At 37.8% G+C, this 21,562-nt stretch overlaps 3 protein-coding genes and 1 pseudogene across 10 annotated transcripts in view; 3 read left to right on the top strand and 1 right to left on the bottom strand.

Annotated features, from left to right (window-relative positions):
• The window catches only part of LOC103155062 (zinc finger protein OZF-like), a 9,841-nt gene extending 6,167 nt beyond the window's left edge, over positions 1-3,674 (bottom strand). Inside the window, exon 1 of one of the 2 annotated variants that reach the window (XM_016663269.1) lies at positions 3,295-3,674. The gene's annotated coding sequence lies outside the window, so the exon portion shown is untranslated. Of the gene's footprint in view, positions 1-3,282 lie in introns of both variants that reach the window. The other variant, XM_007576592.2, reaches the window with a different exon arrangement.
• Positions 3,675-7,637: 3,963 nt separating this feature from the next.
• On the top strand, positions 7,638-10,978 carry LOC103155061 (zinc finger protein 1 homolog; annotated as a pseudogene).
• Positions 10,979-12,689: 1,711 nt separating this feature from the next.
• On the top strand, positions 12,690-18,685 carry LOC103155060 (zinc finger protein 883-like). 5 transcript variants are annotated; one of them, XM_016663262.1, is made up of 3 exons: positions 12,690-12,816; positions 13,930-14,017; positions 15,529-18,685. In XM_016663262.1, the coding sequence occupies exon 3, from the start codon at positions 15,544-15,546 to the stop codon at positions 17,464-17,466; it is 1,923 nt and encodes a 640-aa protein (XP_016518748.1). In that variant the 5' UTR covers positions 12,690-12,816; positions 13,930-14,017; positions 15,529-15,543; the 3' UTR covers positions 17,467-18,685. The 5 variants fall into 5 exon arrangements, with proteins under 5 accessions (XP_016518748.1, XP_016518749.1, XP_007576650.1 ...); XM_016663263.1 differs by having other exon boundaries at positions 13,927-14,017; XM_007576588.2 differs by having other exon boundaries at positions 12,690-12,818; positions 13,908-14,017.
• Positions 18,686-20,786: 2,101 nt separating this feature from the next.
• LOC103155057 (gastrula zinc finger protein XlCGF57.1-like) overlaps positions 20,787-21,562 on the top strand; it is an 11,347-nt gene continuing 10,571 nt past the window's right edge. Inside the window, exon 1 of one of the 3 annotated variants that reach the window (XM_007576586.2) lies at positions 20,787-21,048. The gene's annotated coding sequence lies outside the window, so the exon portion shown is untranslated. Of the gene's footprint in view, positions 21,169-21,562 lie in introns of all 3 variants that reach the window. The other 2 variants (XM_016663268.1, XM_016663267.1) reach the window with 2 other exon arrangements.

Raw genomic sequence — 21,562 nt, 5'->3', positions numbered from 1 at the left:
AGAGGACCCGAGCTCAGAGGATGAAAGAGACCACCCACGGAGGGTGAGAGGGGAATTTTTTATATATATATATAAACTTTATTTCTTGTAAATAACAAGTTGATTGCAAGTCCATATTGTTGTTTATGCTTTTTGATTAGTTGAAGGTTGAATTGTAAATATATAATGTTTAAGTTCAATCAAAAAAACTAAAAAGTCTGGTCTTTCCTAAAAAATTTACATTTATGTAGGTGAAATTTAGCCTTTAAAAGTAATAAATTGATAAAGATTCATTTTTTTATTTTGTTGAAATCCAAACAAGATATTTTTCCAATATAATTGGAAGCCTGCTGATATTTATGAGTTAACAAAGTTACAAAAATGTTGCCAAAATACTTTAGAGTAAGAACACAACCAGAACAAATGAGTGACTGATTCTGGGCAAATGTCACAGAAGGAACAGTTTACATCAATGTTAGAGTTGAACTTCTGTAGATAGACTTTAACAGGGTAGATTCTGTGTATGAGTTTAAAAGACACTTCTTTTACCTTGTTAGTGAGAAGAAAGTGATTTGGGAGCAGCCAGGTCAATTTCCAGGATATATTAATATGAAAACGATTCCAATATGGTACAACTACAGGAGCAGAGGTCATTTCCCTCTGGAACAGGGATCTGATCGATTTATTATTGTTACGAGGAAGACGTTTAAGACATATTTTATGATAACCGACTCTCGGCTTCTGCTTGAATAACATACAAATTTTTGTAGAAATGGCACCAAAAACTTTTGCATATTCTCCAGGAGAGACAGGAAAATTAAATTTAGAGAGAAATTCCTCATAACTCAATAACAAGCCATCACTGTTAAACAATTGGTCAACCAGAATAATGTTACGAGTAAACCAGGAATCAAAAAATATAGTTTTCTTTTTATATAGGATGTCCTTATTATTCCAAATGAAATACCGGTGAGGAGAGAAGTTGTGTTTGTAGATGAGTAACCTTGATAAAAAGGCCTGCCGGTGAAAGTTGGAGAGTTTTGTTGGGAGTTTCATTATATCAAAATTACAAACTAAAAAGAGATTCAGACCACCAAATTTAGAAAAAATATGGGAAGGTATAAAATTCCAGAAAGACGCTGGAGAATTAAAAAATCGACGGATCCAATTTATTTTAAAGGTATTAGTCAAAATAGAGAAAGATAATTAAGTCCTCCATGTTCATATGAATTGATTAGAGCAGATTTTTTNTGCAGGTTTTCTTCCAGAACGGTTCTGTTTTCGGCTCCATCCGTCTTCCATCAATGTTTTCCATCTTCTCTGTCCCTGCTGAAGAAAAGCAGCCCAAACCATGATGCTGCCACCACCATGTCTGGCAGTGGGGATGGTGTGTTCAGGGTGATGAGCTGTGTTGCTTTTATGCCAATCATATCTGACCAGAGCTCCTTCTTCCACATGTTTGTGTCTCCCAGGTGCTTGTGGGAAACTTTAAACCTGATTTTTATGGATGCCTTTTTATGGCTTTCTTCTGGCCACTCTTCCATAAAGGCCAGATTTATCCAGTGTCCCTCTGACTGTTGTCCTATGGACAGACTCTCCCACCTGAGCTGTAGATCTCTGCAGTTCATCCAGAGTGATCCTGGGCCTCTTGGCTGCATCTCTGATCAGTCTTCTCCTTGTTCCAGATGACAGTTAAGGGACGGCCGGGTCTGGGTAGATTCGGTCTGATGCTCCTTCCATTTCAACATGATCGCTGCTCAGAGCTCCTTCAGGTGTTTAAAGCTCCTTTTGCATCCAAAACCGGCTTTAAACTTCTGGGCCCTGCCTGCTGCGTTCCTTGGCCTCCATGATTCTCTCTGCGCTTTAAACAACCAGAGACGATCACAGAGCAGGTGCATTTATACGGGCCCTGATTACACACAGGTGGGTTCTGTTCATCATCGTTAGGACAACGTTGGATCATTCAGAGACCCAAACTGAACGTCTGGGCTGAGTTTGCTGCACTGACAGTGAAGGAGCCCAATCATATTACACGCCACACTTTGCAGGTTTTTATTTGTTAAAAAAGTTGAAAATATACAATAAATTTTGTTCCACCAAACGACTGTGTCCCACTTGTTGTTTATTCTTCACAAAATAATAAAAGTTTTAGATCTTTATGTTTGAAGCCTGGAAAGCAGCAAAGGGTTGAAAAGTTCAAGGAGGCCGAATACTTTGGATCGGCTGTGCATTACTTAGACTTGGCTCTTTTTTCTGTCAAAGGTATTTCAATTATATTTGTCTCTCTAACTCAGAAGCGTTACCAGCAGCTGGGAGCAGAGGGGCAGCTGACAGTAAAAACATAAAGTACGCCTTTAATTCTTACCATCTTCAACATAGAGCCTTTAAAACCACAAATTAAAATCTTAATATTTTTCTGGTGCTGAGTCTTAAGCTTAAGGTATGAAACTTCCCAGATATTCAATTTCTACATATTTATGGGTTCAGCCATCCAGGACATGGAAAAACAAAAAGAAAAGGTTTAAAGCAACTTTTAATTATAATTAAGGTTATAATTTAAATAACACATAACTTGTATTGAGACTCACTGCAATAAATCAATATTTATGAGGAGTTTTATCAAGTGGAGTCACTCATTACAGCTTGTTTTTAGTCAGAGCATTAGGTTTTTGTAAAGGTGTTTCAGAGATTAGATCAGTGACTCTGAATCAAACTCAGATCTAAACATTTCAATCTTAGTTTGACTTCTGTGGGTCTCCGCAGGTCGTTTACTGAGAAAAACACTTTTGATATGCATCACTACTTACTAGTCATTTTTGGCCCTGCAGCTTGAACACAATAAAATAAATTTAAACACATTTTACGTTACATTTCATTGTAACTTTGCCGACCGCCCCCCAATGATGAAATGGGTTTTCCTCCCTGTGAACATCATGTACATTTTGGGAAAAGTGATGTAACTCAGTTGCACATCCCTTGGATCACGTGTCTGATATTTTTATTTACAATAACTGCACAGTTATAATTTTGTACAGAACATTGCTATTGTTGTAATTGTTACTCTTGTTTTCTATTGTTTTCAAAACTTTAAGAACTTTTTTGTGTGAATCTTCACACCTGATGCTGCAGAATTTGCCCTTTGCGGAACAATAAATGCTATTTTATTCTATTTAGTTAAGATATTATAGATCTAAAGTACTGAAGATTCATTAATATGAGCAAAACAGAGATTTAAATGAAGTTTTAAACCAGAAACTAACAACATGCCGAAGTTCCAGTAAAGCCTGGATCAGCAAACTCTACCTGGAGGCTCGGAGGTGATCCGGGTTTTCCAGCAGTCTGAGCTGATGACCGATCCTTCCTCCTCCGGTGTGGCTGAATATTTCCGCAGCAGCAGCAGTTAGTCTCTCTCTGGTCGATTCTCTCTGAAGATTAACCGAAGATATTGTTACTGCAGACTCTTAAACATTCAGCTCACCCAGCAAAGCCGTTTTTTAACCACCGATAAACACGAAGAAGCCTGGAAGCTAATGCTGCTAGTTCAGTGTTGGTTACTTCCGCCGGAAGTGTCACATGAAGATCTATCCCAGAAACGGTCAAGTCATTTTACGTTCCGCCTCTAACTACAAACATTTATTTGTCTACAAATAATCTTTTTTGCTTGTTTTGACACATAAACTATATTTTCTAGAAGTTGAATTGAACTTTGTCCAAATAAAAATTAAAAACCTGAATTAGAAGCCCCCTTATATAAATTACATAATATATATTTGACATTTGTCAATAGACTTGCTTATAAATACTTAGAATGTTGACCTCACTAATGGTTGAGTTTTACAGCGTTTACATTGTTACCTGGAAACATTGACAGCTTAAAATCTGCACCGGAATCAATGTTGGAGAAGTTGCTAATTTCAGTCCAGCGAAACAGCCACACTAATTTGGATGATTGGAATGAACAGAGATGTATTGGTGAGACTTTAGGGCAGACTGAAATTTACAATCCCCCCGACCTAAGGTATTCTGTATCTGTATCGGCTCTCCTGTGTCTGCCTTGGCTGGGTATCTCCTGTCTCCTGGAAGATTTGTAAATACAACGCTCCCTCCCACTTCTCTCCCAAGGACTTGCTCTTAGATAGGACCATCATATCAGACTGTTGCCTGGGAGACTGAGCTCCATGGTTCATGGTCATACATGGCAAACCACCTTTCGTATCTTTGTATTATCTGAATGTTGCTACATGTGCACACTTCCCTGATGTGTTTTTTTTCCTTGCTCTGACTAGTTTATTTGATTACTTTTAGAAATTGTGGAGAACTAACTTCTTTAGAACAATATTATATTTTTTAGATTATTATCCAGAGTAACTTTTTTTAGCTTATAAATTATGGAGTACTTTTACTTTTCTAGCAACCCAGAACAGGAGTAATAAAATGTTGTGACAAATCTGAAGAGATTAGTACTGAAACATTAGGATAATTCCTACTACAGCAGATTCTTTGTTCATCTTTCATTGGATGTCTGCTGAACCAGGAGCCCCACAGCTGAAGTATGTTAACATTTTGAAGATGCAAACAAGGACTGTTCAACTGTTAGAACTGTTGGATGGTTTCTTCACATTTTGTCTTTATGGAAAGGTGAACACAGCATTAAGGCTACTATTGATGCACAACTTGAAACTGATGGACAAGGATTCTTGAAGCTACAATCAAGTCTAATGAGGAGCCCAGTTGTCCACACCCACCACACTTTTCAGAATAAACTTAAGGTGAAAACCTCAGACTACAACCTACTTTAGTTCAGCTTTCTTTCTTAAAAATACAAAACAAAAAATAGTTTACTAAAAAAACGAAGTCACATCAAAGACACTGCTGTTGAACAATTTCATTCAGTGACCAGCTGGTTAACGGTAAATGTTAATTCTGAATGGGAAGTTTTCTGTCAATTATTTTTTCTGTCAATTATTTTCTTTATTCTAATCTAAAACTATCTGTATTTTCTGTTAACTAGGAAATAACTAATAGTACACAAAAAACAAAGTATGAAACAAGAAAGACCCATAATACATAGAAATCAGAAGTTGGCAGATTTCAAGAGTGCGACTGAATTTCTCAGTAGTGAACCTGGAAAAAAATTCAGGTCTCAATGATGAAACCACTTGTTGGGAGATAAAAAAAAAATGCTCTGGGATCAGAATATATATCTATGTCGGCAACACAAAGTCTCCCTGAGGTTCACAACAGACACACATTACGTTCATATCGTAGCCAATAATAGAAAGTAAAGTGTCAGGTACTGGGTTTTTCGTTAAAGAAAAGTGTCTCCCCTTTGGCTCCCTGTTGGGGAGTGGCCTGGACTGGAGCTGCATGCCTGAAGCTCGTTGGATCATCAGCCAAGAGAGGATTGAAGGAGCTACCAGGCCTCTCCCCCTCTGGAGGATTATTCCTTCACGGTAGTCTCTAGCTTGCTAAGCCTTCTCCTGAGAAACGCTAGTATTATTGTGACCTTCTTGAGAAAACCTCTGCCTGTTGTCTGCCTTCCTCACTCGTTTCCTGTTTTTCATTTCCAGGTATTAGCCGACTCCGATTGGCGAATCCGCCTGCAGCTCAGAACCTCACCGGCTTGCCCGCCCCCACCGTTCGTTCCCCCCTAGAGACACTCACCTTGGATCTCCCGGTTGGGCTTTCCGCCCCATCGGAAAGCCTTCCAAGAAGACGTAAGCTGATTACTCCTGTTAACCCATCAAACTTTTTGTCCACCTCTGGCAAAATCATTGACCTGTCTCTCCGCTTCCAGGCGAGACTCGGACCTATTCCTACGGATCACCTGCTAGACATTTGTGATAGTTTTTTTCTACTAATAAACTGTTACTCACCATTGATCTCCAGGCCTGATTCTGCATGTGGGGTAGAAGCCTACCATCAATTATGACATAAAGGTCTTCCTAAAAAGAGGACAATCACATCTGTGTAACTCTGCTTATAAATATTTGCTTTAAATGGATGAACAGACAAGCAAATGCCTGTTTTCTTTTGTTTTTTTTCTTGGAAAAAGTTATTAAAAACAAGTTTTTATCTAAATTAAGGTGAATTCAGGGTTCCTTTTTCCACATAATGTAACCGGTAGTGCTTATGATTAAAAAAATTATTATTATGTGATCGGTATGGGTGATTGGAATCGGAATCAGCAGGAATAAACCTGATTGGCACATCTCTTATATATATATATTACTGCCCTCCATGAGCGACCGGCAGCTGAACTGAACCAGCTGCTACAAAATGGGACTCACCCTGAATGGTTAACTGAAGGGCGCACAATCCTGATCCAGAAGGATCCCTCAAAGGGTTCAGTTCCATCCAACTATCGGCCGATAACCTGTCTCTACAACATGGAAGCTCATGTCAGGCATCATAGCGGCTAAGATAAGCGGACACATGGATAAATACATGAACACGGCACAGAAGGGCATCGGCATAAATAGTAGAGGAGCCAAACACCAATTCCTTGTAGATGAGTAACCTTGATAAAAAGGCCTGCCGGTGAAAGTTGGAGAGTTTTGTTGGGAGTTTCGTTATATCAAAATTACAAACTAAAAAGAGATTCAGACCACCAAATTTAGAAAAAATATGGGAAGGTATAAAATTCCAGAAAGACACTGGAGAATTAAAAAATTGACGGATCCAATTTATTTTAAAGGTATTAGTCAAAATAGAGAAAGATAAACAATTAAGTCCTCCATGTTCATATGAATTGATTAGAGTAGATTTTTTAGTATAGTGAGTCTTATTCTTCCACACAAAATTAAATAACAGTTTGTCAATTTCTTTCTCACTTTTATTGAGCGTCTATTCTTATATTATGTCTATGGTTGAACCAATTTCACGTCATTTACCCAGAATGCATTGCAGTGAGAACAACATGCTCACGTTCATGTGACAATATTCTAAAATTTATCAAACCTAAATAACTTACAGTATTATTACTATATTGTTTTTACATCTAAAATAAATATTTTCCAAATAAAGTTGATTGCTACAAATAATGGCGGATCCTTTTAACAGCATCAGTGTTGCACTACTGCCATCTCTTGGATTTTACTACTCCGAACCGCTCCTCAAATTCTTCTCAAATCATTATTTTTCAAAAAACGAAATATTCCTTTCTTTCCTTTCCCCTATTCACCTGACCAACGGCTATTTTCAAATATCAGTTCCTTATTAAAACTTTCCATATTCAATAATCTTCATATATTTCCTGCAATTAATAAAACCATGTTCCATCATGTCTGCAGTATTATACCAATTACATAAACCAGTAGGGTGATTCCCAGTCTTAGTGTCATTTAAAAAACTATGACCAGAGATAAGTTAAAATGATCTCCCACCTGCTTATTCCTCTTCCTCTTGTAACATAAACTGTATTTTGTATTCTATATAAATATCTTTCATTCCCTTCATTTTGTATGGAGTGGATCAAAATGTCCTTTTTTATACGTTTTTAAAAACTAATTAAATTCGAATTATTTTTGCTTTCTTAATCTTCCTGTGGTATATTTATTAAATTTATTGTTTTTTGTTTTTTTTTCACATTCTCACATGTTTCAAGTTCCGCCAGTTGGAGGTGGAACTTAAAACGTGTTGTCTGTTTCTGAGGTAGATCTACATGTGATACTTCCGGCGGAAGTAAACAACATGGCGCTAGCAGCGCTAGCTTCCAGGCTGCCTTTTGACTAACGAAGTTAAGAAGGCGATTTCTGCGTGAGCTGCGTGTTTCACTGTCTTCAATAACAATATATTCTTCATCAGAGAGAAATTAATCAGAGACAGACGAACTGCTGCTGGAGAAATATCCAACAAATCTGAGGAAGAGATCAATCATCAGCTCAAACTGCTGGATACCGGCTGGAAAACCCAAATCGTCTCCGAACCTCCGGGTTGTGTTTTCTGATCCAGGCTTTGTTGAGGCTTCGACACGTTGCTGAGGTTAGCTATTAAACTACATAGACAGCTGAGAGATGGGATTATTTACTAAGACTGTATGCTTCTCTTTGGCCTTAAGTTTTAGATACTCTATGAAAATATTGCCATAATAATAATAGTAGTAATAATAATAATAATAATCAGAGATCCAAATATAGATATGTTGTTTTTGCTACAGCGCCCCCTGCTGCTTGGGGATCAGAACAGACGACATCAGTGAGATGACAACTATTTATCAATGTCTGTTTAAATGTGCATCGTGTTGGAATCACAGTTTCTTCTGTGCAACATGGATATGATTCCGAAATCTCCAAAAGACGTTGAAGGCAGGTTTTCATACAGTTAACTGGTTAAGAGAAAACAACCTGCTGAGTAACGTTCACGTTTCAGTAAAACAGAAAGAAGTCCAGCAGGTTTCATTAGGTTGTAGTAAATGTAAAATAGAAAAAGACCTTTTAACCTCAACTTCATTTAAAATAAAGTGGCTGAATATTAACAGTTTTAGATCACATCACTGTTGGATCATAACAGTTCTTTAACAGAACTGTAACTAAATAATATTAGTTTGTGGATTTCATTCTTTTTTTCATTTAAATTTAATTTTCATTACAGTTAATCATAAAATATTACTTAAGCAATAAAACACTACGGTATAAGAGAAGTAGATCTACCTTCAGTCCTAATTTTTGGACATTGTTTGTGGTGTCCCCCAAGGGTCAATATTGGGACCAAATTGGTTTCTGTTGTCCATATAAATTAGCATAAATATAAACTGTTATGGAATTTTCCCACAGGTTTGAGTATTCGATTAAATTAATTTCAGTGGTTATCAGAAATGCACAGAGGGTAGTTTTATAGTAAATAGTGTCATTTGTTCAGAAGCAGATGAAGAAATGTATTGGTCTGAAATAGATCCAGAGTGTGAAGGGAAAAGTGTGTAGGTCTGCAGATTTTATGTGCAAAACCAAGTAAGTCATAAATAGCAGTTAAGATTACATTTAGTCTATAACTTTCAGTGTCAGCATGATTGTTAAAATCCCCCACTGTAATTATCTTATTAATATTTAACACAATCAGAAAAATCAAATAACTGAGAGTGGTGGACAGTACAACAAACAACAAACATGAGCGGTTGTGTTTTTCCCTTTTTTCAGATTTGCCACAAAATTATGTCTATTATTAAGCCAGATGTTTTTGCTCCACATTTTATCCTCAACCAACAAGAGATTTCTGTTCTTGACCAGAAGGGAACCAAATCTCCAAAACCCAAAAGAGGAGAGGAAGAGGAACCAGAACTTATACAAGTAAAAGAAGAAGAGTATGAATCAGAACCTCAGCAGTTTTTAAAGAAAGAAGAAATGGAAACTTCAATTCAAACAGATTCTGGATCTTTTGAAATAAAAGGAGAACCAGTAGAACTACAACTGAAACAAAGGAAGGAAGATGATGGTCAGTCAGAAGCTCAGCAGATGGTAAAGATTGAGGTAGAAGACCAGGACGTACTACAGCAGAAGACGGATACAGTAAAGGGAACTGATTCTAAATCTCCAGAACTCAAAGAGGAGCCAGCTGAACTAGAACCTAACCAAGTGAAGGCAGAGGATCACGGATCAGGACCTGAGCTGATGGTAGAGAAAGAGGCTGAAGGCATCAGTCAGGATGAAAACCAGGAAGTACTGAAGCAAAACGTTGATACCGTAATCCTAAAGTTTTCTGATGATAAAACAGACCACCACCAACTTGAAATCAGTGAAAACAAAATCCTGATTCAGAACTTCCCAAAAACAAAATATCAAAATATAAAGACCAAGGCATCAGATTCCAGCAAAGATGATCAGCAGCAGAAGAGAGCTCAGAAAAATGGAGGACAAAGTGACGATGTAGAGAGGAATGAAAGGCCGGAAAATACACAAAGGTAAATTGTCCAAGCAGTGTAAAGTGTGCGGGAAAATTTTCAAATGCATCAACGATTTAACTATTCACAAAAGAATTCATGCAGCTGAGAAGCTTTTCTCATGTGTAACTTGTGGAAAAGGTTTCAACCAAAAAGGTAATATGATTAGTCACATGAGAACTCACTCAGGTGAGAGACCTTTCTCATGTGAAACATGTGGAAAATGTTTCAATCAAAAAGGTAGTTTGAGTAGCCACATGATAATTCACAAAGCAGAGAAGCCTTTCTTGTGTATAACCTGTGGGAAAGGTTTCAATCAAAGGAGTCATTTGACAAGCCACATGAGAACTCATACAGGTGAGAAACCTTTCTCATGTGAAACCTGTGGAAAAGGTTTTATTGAAAAAACTAATCTGCTTAAGCACATGAGAACTCACATAGGTGAGAAACCTTTCTCATGTGAAGCTTGTGGAAAATGTTTCAGTCAAAAAAATGTTTTGAAAGGCCATGTGAGAACTCACACAGGTGAGAAACCTTTCTCATGTGGAACCTGTGGAAAGTGTTTTAGGCACAAACATAGCTTGGATGTACATATGAGAATTCACACAGGAGACAAACCTTTTTTTTGTGGAACATGTGGAAAAGGTTTCAGCCATAAAAGTAGTTTGAATTACCATGTCAGAATGAACACAAAATAGAAGCCTTTCCTCTGTCAGATCTGTGGTAAGCATGTCTGTTGTAGCTGTTTCCTTTTTCTATGACTGTTTTTTGACAATTTGTAAAAGTTTTCTAAATCTGATCTGAAGCCCTGTGGTGTTCTGTTTGATAAAACTTTTTACTCTCAGGTGGATTTCCAGTCTTAGCTGAGTGGAGAATATCAATTTGTTGTTTTTGTTCTTTTGAGCAGTTTGTCAGGAGTGATGTTTAGGGAAACTTTTCTAAAAGATGAAAACCTGTAATGCATTGTCACAATGTTTTACTTTGGGTTTCCACACATGATGCATGAAGTGAAATATCAAAATAACATTTCTCTGTATTTACTAAGTGACAACCATTAAAATGTATTAACAGTCTGGATGTTGTGTGGATTAATGCTGCAGTAAATTAAATTAATGTACATCAACATATCAGTCTCATCTTCTATTGAATCACAACTTCTTAAACCAGGTTTGCATCAGAGTAGACCAGCTGCTTTGATCAATTATGAACCTTATGTGACCATTCTTCTTACTGGAAGAACAAATGATCAGAGAGATTTAGAGTGGACAAATTAAAGTTGGTGGCTTCGGGAAGAGATCTTCTACAGGAAGTGTCTAGCAGTAGAGGAATCCATGGAAGGCTAATTCAAACCTATCCAGTTCTGTTTCCTCCTTCAGCTGGTTAAAATCCCTGTTGTGAAAAAGTAGGTTTGGGTTTTCTATGAATAACTTTTGACAAATGGAAAAGACAAATATTATGGTTAGTAATTTGGATCATAATTTCCCAAGTAGCGACATCAACTGATTATCAGTATGTAGTAACCTAGTAGCTCTGTTTCTGTGCTGTTTTATAATAGCTGTAGAGAATTGGGAGTTGTGGCGTCTTCATCAGAAAACTCGTATACAGAATAGAAATTTCTCTCCAAAATACAAAGCAAAAGGCTCGACATTTTTGAAGAGAAAACTAATGAACTAATCTCATGACTTCAGTCTAAACACAGCTTGTCGGCTTTTTCTAAGTATTTTCAGCCAGAAAAATGCTCATGGTGCAACAGCCATAGCTTTTATTTGTACACCCTTTGACATCGTGAAGATCCTCAGACCAACGTGTTTGGAGTTCAGATTTTCTTTGAGAATATCTCTAATCTGTCTGAAGATGTTAAGATTTTACAAACATTCTTACCATCTGTTAACACCATTATGTTCAGTACATCAAGATCAAATTTTTGTTTGAAACGTTCTTTTCTTTTAAAGTTTTTTGAGCAATTGAATGTGTTTACATTAAGTTTAAGCTTTAACTAACAAAATTTACTGGAATAAACATTTATAATCCACAGCATCTTACGTTTAGAATCGAGTTTAGCGATGGATATTTGTTTTATTATTTATCACTTCTCATGATAATTTTTCATAAAAATTTTGATTTATTGTTTTATTACATTTCAGTTGATGTTTAAAAAATTGTATTGTCTGGGTTATTTTTCCTATTTTCTCTGTTCAATGAAAGTATAAATAAGTAATACATTTAAAAACATCACACTTGAAGATGCTTCTAATTTCCAATCAAGTTTTTTACATGTTGTTTTGCTTTCAATGTTTTTGTTAAGGTTGACCTAAATCTACTAAACAATCGAAATATAAAAGTTTAGAAGAATTCTTTCTATTTTGTTTTGTCCTTTTTCCCCAGATGCAAATGTGTTTCAGGATAATTGCAGGTTAGAATCATTGTTGTGATCATTATTAGTTATTTATTATTATTCTGGCTATTCACGTTTCTTTCCTTAGTTTAGAAATTTCACACACTGATCTGTTAATGAATCTAGAAAATGAAAATTACTTCAATTTAAAATTTATCTAAACTACATTAATAGGCACAAAATATGTAGTGAAATAACATGCACTTAAATATATTGCATATAACAGAATATAATATTTTACTGAAGTTACTATATTTTGCACAAATTGCATGTTTTACTTCATTTCAAATTTTCTTTTGTTAATGTATATAGAATCTTTGCTCAAATAAAGGTTTAAATATTTTAATATTTCTAGTAGATTATTCAGAGTTATTTCAGAAAATACAATCATGTCTTGAATGAAAGCTAATACGTGAGGAGAAAAACAGCAGCTGAAGGCGGAACGAAAGAGGCCACAACTGTTTCTGGGGTAATTCTCCTTGTGAGACTTCCGGTGGAAATGAGGCGCTAGCAGCATTAGCTCCCAAGCTACCTTCTGTTTATCGTCGTTTTAAAGACGTTTTCTGCTGTGTGAGTTGAATATTTCAGTGTCTGTAGTATCAACGTCTTAGGTTAATCACCAGAGAGAATCCATCCGCCCAGAACCGCCAGGTATTTCAGCTGTTCGGTTCTGAATGAACCAACACTGAAAACAGGGAACTAGTTGATAAGGCGGAGGAAGCAGGTCCCGTCCAGCTCCATTATTTGCGTCGTTTATAGTTATTTGTTTTCTTTCATTTTAATTTTTTGAGAAACTGGAAACAGTAGCTCAAAATCGATGTGAAAAATATTCATCAATGAAGAAACAAGATTCTCCGGTATTTTAGTGGCATTTCATTTGGCTGTGGCCCAGCATTGACTGGTCTGATAATGTTCATTGATTTAACCAACATCATTTGTTAGCCAGCAACTCTGTGATTTTGGTTGCTTTGTGCAGACAGATTACACATGAAAGCTAATTTTTCCTCGCCGTCTGAAGCGAATCAGACTAAACTTCTGCTGTTTTAGGTTAATGACAGAACGTGTCAGATTGATTTCTGACTGTCCTCAGAAGTTTACATACATCCCCCAGTAATCCCGTTGACGTGTATGACATTTGGGTCAAACGTTCCGGTTTCCTTCCTCAGGAACAAACACACATTTTGTCAACCCAAACAAAGAATGATTTAATCACTATTAAAGGAACTAATAGGTAAAATACCATTTGGTAATATCTACCATATGTGCATTCTGAATCCATTTTAAACGTCATGTCTTTGTAAGGCACTTTACAAGAAGAAATCCAGTTTAATCAAATCATACAGACAGATTTTAAGTTGATCCTAGCTGTTAAACAATGCATTAAGTTTGTTTATTATTCAATTTGGTTAAAAGTTTTTCTGACTTGCAGCGTTCACGCCAACTGGAAATGCATGTAGCGACAGTGGAGAGGAAAACTCTCCTTTAACCGGAAGAAGCCTGCAGCAGACCTGAGCCTGGTTCATTAACCAGCAGCTGGGGCTGACTGGGCGTTTGAAAAAAACAAAGCAGACTCAGAATTAGGGCTGTCAAAATAACCAGTATGTTGATACAATTGGTACTGGAACATTATTCAGATTCAAACTGTTCATATTTGTCCAGATTGTCGTACTTCTCCCAGCAGCATCGTTCCTGTAAGAGCAAGCGGAGATTTTCTGAGGTGGACGGACAGGAAATGCTGCAACTCTGATGTTTGGGAAAAACGTAAAAAGGTAAGTGAAGCTGCTGTATCTGCAGCAGAGAATGTAGCAAAGCGCTTTGATATCAGCTAACGCTAGTGGGTGTGTCTGCAGTCTGGCTTCAGAGGCGGATCTGCTCTCCAGTTGAAACCAATATTTACACCATAAATTTGCAATCACACATGTTCAGTTTCTGAATGGATTGAAACCTTTTTCATTTATTAAAACAACCAGTAAAACATTTTGGTAACAAAAATATTAATAAGAGTCAAACACATTTTTTTTGTTAAAGCAACTAACAAGTTTAACTTGAGATAAAACTAATATTTATAGCTGAAACTAAATGGCCAAATATCCATTATTTATCCACCAATATTTCTCTTTTTCAGCTTATCAGGGGAAATTAAAGACACCGAAATTAATTTAATGATCACAGCAGTTCAGAGGAAAATACTTAGATTAGGCAGATTAGTAATGGTGTTACTTAACAAAGGAATTCCCTTTAAGAAACAAGTTAGCAAGATGCTCCATTAAAATGCTGAGTTTCAAAAACCTGCAAACAACAGAAGCATTAAACTAGAAACTGTTGAAGAGCAGTAATAAAATCAAGTCAAGTTTTTCACAGTTCTTCTCATTATGTCAGAACAGGATGGGATTCATTGTCAGCTTATAAAACGTTATCATGAGAGATGCATGTTAACTTTATTTTGACACAGATAACCAATAGTTTTCTAATCTAAAAGCCAATAACCAATAATAATCAATAACATTCCTAGAAATAAGAGAGACTAGTAAACAAAAATATAAAGCTGTGACATCAATAGTCCAAACAAAACCAGGAACAGTTGACTCTTTAAAAAAGTTATAACACTGTGAAAAAACCTATTAAGCCACATTTGCAAAACATATGAACAGAAACCATGTCTCATCTATTTAAATAAGGTCTACATTAATTATTGTGTGTCCATAGTTTTCATGTATTAAAACTAACTCACCCAGAGGAGGCAAACTTCTTATCACAGGAGGCTTCATGCAGTCTGACATCAGTTACTGATCTGACTGATGATAGGCCGATAATGGAGGAGGAGAGTACTAGCTAGCATTAGCAGAGGGGACTAGCAGGCCCAGGCTACTTCAATCACATTTAAAGCTTTCAGCATCCTCAGTTCAGAAAGGACATTTTCCTTCTTAGAGGATATAGTTAAGTACACATGGTTAGTCATGATCTAGCTTCGGCTGGAGCTGCTGCTGAGGCGAATGCAGCAGTAATGGGTTAATTGACCTGGGTTAGCAGAACAGGTGATGGTAGCACCAGACGTCACCAGAGCTTCATAGCAGTCCAGTTTGGTTGGCCAAACGCCTTAAACTATTCTTTAAGCATCGAAACAGAAACAAAGAAATTCAATAAATCCCCCTCAACCGAAAATGTGTTTTAACATCATTCTGCAAGCAAAGTTTCACTTATTAAACCTTGTTCACATTCGTGAGCTTTTAACTCTTCCTAGTTTCTGTTAACAGCGTTCTGCTGGTCTTGATTCCCGCAGATCTTCCACTGCATCATGTCTGTCGCTACCTGTGAAGAACTTCCTGATCGCGTTCTGATGACTGGAGACAGAAACTCCATTCCTGACGAGACGCCAAACAATTTGCAAATAAAGGAGGAACAGGAAGAAGCAGAACCACAGCAGGCCAGTGAGCCAAACAAGGAACCAGAACCTCAGCTTGAGAAAGTAGAACATGTTGAAGTGTGGGTCTTTCAGGACAAACAGCTTTCAGTGCAGCAGCAGACCAGCGCCTCTACGGTGACTCCAGTTTATGGGGAAATGATCCACAACGAACCACAACAGCTGCAGATTATAAAGGAGGAAACAGAATCTGTGGAGATTAAAGCAGAACCGGAGGATTTCTACAACAGCCAGGATGAAGGTCTACTTGAGGTGAAGCAGGAGCCTGAAACCTCGATGGTGACTCCAGCTCATGACAGCACTGATCCAGAGCCAAGCACTAACCAGCCGGTCCCACTGAACTCCCCTGCAGAACTGAACCCACAGCAGCAAGGAAGCGACCAGAACACATATTGTTGTGACATGTGTGAAAAATCTTTCACAGCTCGTAAGAATTGGATTTATCACCTTAAAACCCATAAAGAGGAGAAGCCTTTCCTATGTCTGACTTGTGGAAAAGGTTTCATTTGGAAATCGGCTTTAACGCTACACCTTAGAACGCACACAGATGAGAAACCGTATCCCTGTGAACTGTGTGACAAATCTTTCAGTAAAAAGAGTTATTTGGCTCGTCACATAAGGGTTCACGGGGATGAGAGGCCGTTTCCTTGTGACTTATGTGGGAGAACATTTAGACACAGTAGTAATCTGGCCCATCATCGTAAAGCTCATACAGCTGACAAACCTTATTCCTGCCACTTCTGTGACAAACAGTTCAGCGAACATAGTAGCTTGGCCAACCACCTTACGACTCACACAGACGAGAAACCTTACCCCTGTGAACTGTGTCACAAATCTTTTAATAAAAGGAGTTATTTGGCTCGTCACATCAGGATTCATGGGGATGAGAGGCCGTTTCCTTGTGACTTCTGTGGCAGAACCTTTAGACACAGTAGCAATCTGGCCCATCACCGGAGAGCTCACACGGGTAAAAAGGTTTATTTTTGTGACTTGTGTGACAAACCTTTTAGCAAACATAGCAGTTTGGCCGATCACCTTAAAACTCACACTGATGAGAAGCTGTATTCTTGTGAACTGTGTGATAAATCTTTCAGTAAAAAGAGGTATTTGACTCGTCACAGAAGGATTCACGGAGATGAGAGGCCGTTTCCTTGTGACTTTTGCGGTAAAACCTTTAAACACAGCAGTAATCTGGCTCGTCATCATAAAGCTCATACAGCTGACAAGCATTATTCTTGTGACCTGTGTGAGAAACATTTTATTGACCACAGTAGTTTGGCTGATCACCTTAGAACTCACACAGAGATGGAGAATCCCTGTGATCTGTGTGATAAATCCTTCAGTAGAAGGAGCTGCTTGGCTCGACACAGAAGGATTCACTGGGATCAGAGGCCTTTTTCTTGTGACTTGTGTGACAAACATTTTATCAACCAGAGTAGTTTGGCTTGTCACCTTAGAACTCACACAGACAAGAAACCGCATCCTTGTGAACTGTGTGATAAATCCTTCAGTAGAAGGAGCTACTTGGCTCGACACAGAAGGATTCACTGGGATGAGAGGCCATTTTGTTGTGACTTCTGTGGTAGGACCTTTAAGCACAGCAGTAATTTGGCTCGTCACCGCAGAGCTCACACAGGTGAGCCTCTCAGCAACCCCAGTTGTTTGGCTCTTCTCAAGACGACTCACAAAGATAAAAGGCCTTCTTCCTGTAAATTGTGCAAAAAATCTTTTAGAAAAAATATTGATTTGATTCGTCACCTTCACAGTCACACAAGTGAGAAGCCATGTTCTTTGTAGGAAACGAGTCCAGGCCTTTCTTTCCTTGTGACCAACATTTTGTCGACTGTAGTAAAAACACAAGAGGAGACTTTGGCCCCGAAACCTTCAGATTTAAACTAAACTGGTGTCAAACGTTTGTGCAGCTACATGTTCTTTTTGTGCTGCTATCATTTTAAAGATGTGAATAAACTTTTCCAGAGGTCTTCAAAGGTCAGCCAGCCCTATGATGACCTCTGGAAACTTTTATTAATATCTTTAAAATACAGCAGCACATACAAACATGTAGCTTGGATTTAATTTAATTTAATTTAATCTGAAGAAGTTGAGAGAGCAACTTCCCTCAGGTAAAGAACCAAAACATGATTCTTGTAAATTATGCAAGAAATCTTTCTCCCAAATGATGGACTTCAAACAAACAAGCCGTTGTTGTTCCTGGTGATAAAATCTTTGTAGGCACCACGAAGGTTCGGCCCGACAGAAAAACTCAGGGTTAAGAAGCCTCCAGGTCATTCAGTTTACTTTATAAGGTAGCAACTTACAGCATATGTAGAGCAGAAACCAGATATTCATATTCAAGATGCACAAACATTTAATGTTGCTGAAGTTCAAGCAGACCAAATGTCTCTTGTTTTGGGTCCGTTAGAATCGGCTCAGACTGAGACGCTGCTGAACCTGGTAAACGTGTCATGAAAAGTGTCCCGTACCGACATGGGCTGAGCGAAAAACAAAGACTGGTCCGGATAACAAAGTGCCTCATCGATACCTGATCAGAGCGTTTGGACTGGAGACGTCCAACTTAGTGATGTTGGTCTGTTGACTAAAACTCTCCACCACTGCCTCTGTTGTAAATTCCCTCCTTTAGTTTTACCAACACTGTGTTTAAATGTTTGTTTTCAGCTAGAGAATGGTTACTGCACTGATCAGCTAAAGCATTAATTATAAAGTTGTGATAAATAACATCAACCATGTTTTATCTTTTCCACTCAGATCATCTTCCACTTGCTGCAGGAAATAAAATGTTTCCTTCTGCCAAACCAGCAGGAGGTTAAATACATTTTAATGATTCATTAAAATCAGGTCTGTTGCTCCAGCCTGAATGAATCCGTTCCTGAATCATGTAAATCAACTAATACTGTTTTTTAATTCTGATGCTGTGTTTCATTCTGAGTTTTTTATGCAAAGTATTAACATTTGGCAAAGTTTTGTCTTAATAAAGTTTTACTTTGTTCACAAGAAACACGATTTGCTATTCAGTGTGTCAAGTTTTAGATGACTTGGACCTATTAAGTATTTAAAATGTAACTTTATGAATAAACTCTTATCCTTTTTGTTGTCATATTTTCCAAGATAACTTTTAAAGTTACTGAAAAATAAAATTTCTTTGAATGATAATTCTCAATTATTGCTTAAAGTCCTTTAAAGTTCTGAAATAATTTTTGCTGAATATATTTATCACCAGTGAGAACTGATACATTTTTCCTGTGTAGCTGTAGTTGGAGACAAATGTGGATACTCTTAGTTTTATGTTAATAAGTTTCACACACATTTATAAAAACGTTTTATTGTTAAGACTCAGATTATGTAACAGAAGCTTAAGCATCATCCCTGTCATAAACCCTGGAGGTTAAAGTTCAACCGTCGCTGCAGTCAGGACTCCGCAGTGGACAAAGGCTGTTGCTAATGATTATCTACTGGAAATCAGAGGGAAAATAATCTTTTTCATGTTTTTACTTTTAAAGCTGCAGGTTTATGGATGGTGACTTTTACTGAAAACTTTCAAACGTTGAACCTTTGAGAAGCTGAAAATCTTCAATCATTCAGTTAATTTCCATTCTTATTTTCACCTGAGTATAATAATAACATGTAATCTACATTGTTTCCTAAACCGGTTGGTCTGTGAAATGATAAATACATCAGATATTTATGCTAATGAAGGGTCTGTATTTGTCTTTAAGGTTCTGGCTGCTGATACTCGGCTCTACGGAGTTCTGATCAGTTCATGTGTTATAACCCAACTCAGCCTTTCTCACGGTGGCCATCGTACTTTCTGCTACAACATGAGGCTTTTCTGAGGTTTTTTCATGTATGTTAATGTCTTGTTGTGAAATGTCTGAAGTTTTATATCTTTTTCTTTAGGACAGAAATTCACCACAAACCTACAACATAAAAAGAAACTTTCCATAAGAAGGAAAGAAATAAAAATATATCCAAACTATTTGGACTATTTCTGACAGTTTTGATTGTGTCTCTTTTGCTGGTCTGAATGGTTTAAACCAGGGGGGCCCAGAGTGGGTCCTGGAGGGTCCTGGAGGCCCAGAGTGGGTCCTGGAGGGTCAGAGTGGGTCCTGGAGGGTCAGAGTGGGTCCTGGAGGGTCAGAGTGGGTCCTGGAGGCCCGGTATCCTGCATGTTTTAGTCTCTCCCTGGTTTTACACACCTGCATCAAATGATGGTTCGTTAGAGGCCTAAGCAGAACATCGACTTGCTGAAGAGGTTGTCACTACCACCAGGGAGAGAACTAAAACATGCAGGATGCCGGGCCTCCAGGACCCACTCTGGGCCTCCAGGACCCACTTTGGGCCTCCAGGACCCACTCTGACCCTCCAGGACCCACTCTGGGCCCCCCTGGTTTAAAGGGCCGTTTCCATCCCAGCTTTATACAAGCAGACACAAACATGCAGGGAATAAATCGATTTTCAATCAGTTTTTTGCACCAAAGAGAATAAACACGTTTTCACTGAGGCTCTTTAAATTTTACATTTTAAATTGACATTGTGACTGCATAAAAAATTAGACCAGCAAATATTGCGGTAAGCATATTGTGAGGGAACGCAAAAGAAAAATCTCTACGTCCCCCAGGAGGCTCCGTACTGTACGACATGACCAGAAAGTCGTTTTCTCTAGTTCTATAATGCTTTCTAAACAAGAAAGCATTATTTAATTAATAACTGATTTTGTGTTATTTTAATATTAATTTAATTATATTTGCAAAATATTTCTTGTCTCATTTTATTCTTGAAGTCCTTTAGAGAGTTTCTTACTAATATAGAAATAAATGTATAATTTGAACATACACCAAATATATAACAGTTCTGAAAAAGAAGCATGCTTTAAATGTATTCATGTTTGATTGTCTGTTAATATTATTTTAATGTGCTATAAAGTAAAATAAGGAAGCCGTCAGTCTCTGTGTGGATGGGACACTCTGTTCAACAACCAAAAAACTTTTTTGTTGTTTAGATGAAGCAAAAACAAGCAAACAAAATAAAAGAAAAACAATTAGGGGAAAAATATTTCTAAGCCGCGGCGGAACTAAAATGATGTGAACTGTTTCTGGGGGAAGTCTACGTGTGGGACTTCCAGCGGAAGCGAACGAGATGTTAGCATCTTTAGCTTCTAGACTTCCTCGTTTATCGTCGATTAGGAAGCGGTTTCTGCTGTGTAGCTGAACATTTGAGAGTCTGCAGTAAAACATCTTCGGTTCAGCATCAGAGAGAGACGAGCGGAAATAAACAGCGTCGCCCTTCAGGCGGAAGAGGCCGATCATCAGCTCAGACTGCCGGGCACCAGCTGGAAAACCCGAATCATCTCGGAACCTGCAGGTTTGCTAACTGAACGGTTCTGAATGAACTAACACTGGGATACAGAAAACATAATCAAGGAACTAGTTGATACCGCGGAGGAAGCAGAAGGCTTTTACAAAGACGAGGTTCGGAGAGGTGATATTTCCACATAAAAACACTGAAGCTTAAATATGTACAACCAGCGCTGGACTTTTTTGTTCTCCGTCATTTTGACGGACAGCATAAAAAATCCGCCATCTGCTATTTTTACCCATCAAATTATAATCATATTAACATTGAGCTGCATTTTTATGCGGTTTAGATAATATTCACTAGTTGAACCTGAATCCAGATCCCATCACACATACAGATGAAAGCATCCAACCTTTTCTCCTACGTCGTGACACAAACCACTGACTGAGGCCCCAATAACTTATAATAAATGAAATGAAACGACTCCACTTCTCCGCTACAGTCTGAACTCTCAGCCTCACCAATTCCTCCTGGTCGCATCTGCAGAGGAACCTGCGCTGGTTCATCAGTCAGTTGATCC

Source organism: Poecilia formosa, unplaced genomic scaffold (genome assembly GCF_000485575.1).
Source record: "Poecilia formosa unplaced genomic scaffold, Poecilia_formosa-5.1.2 Scaffold411, whole genome shotgun sequence".
Taxonomy (NCBI): domain Eukaryota; kingdom Metazoa; phylum Chordata; class Actinopteri; order Cyprinodontiformes; family Poeciliidae; genus Poecilia; species Poecilia formosa.
This window is presented reverse-complemented; position numbering and strand designations above follow the sequence as displayed.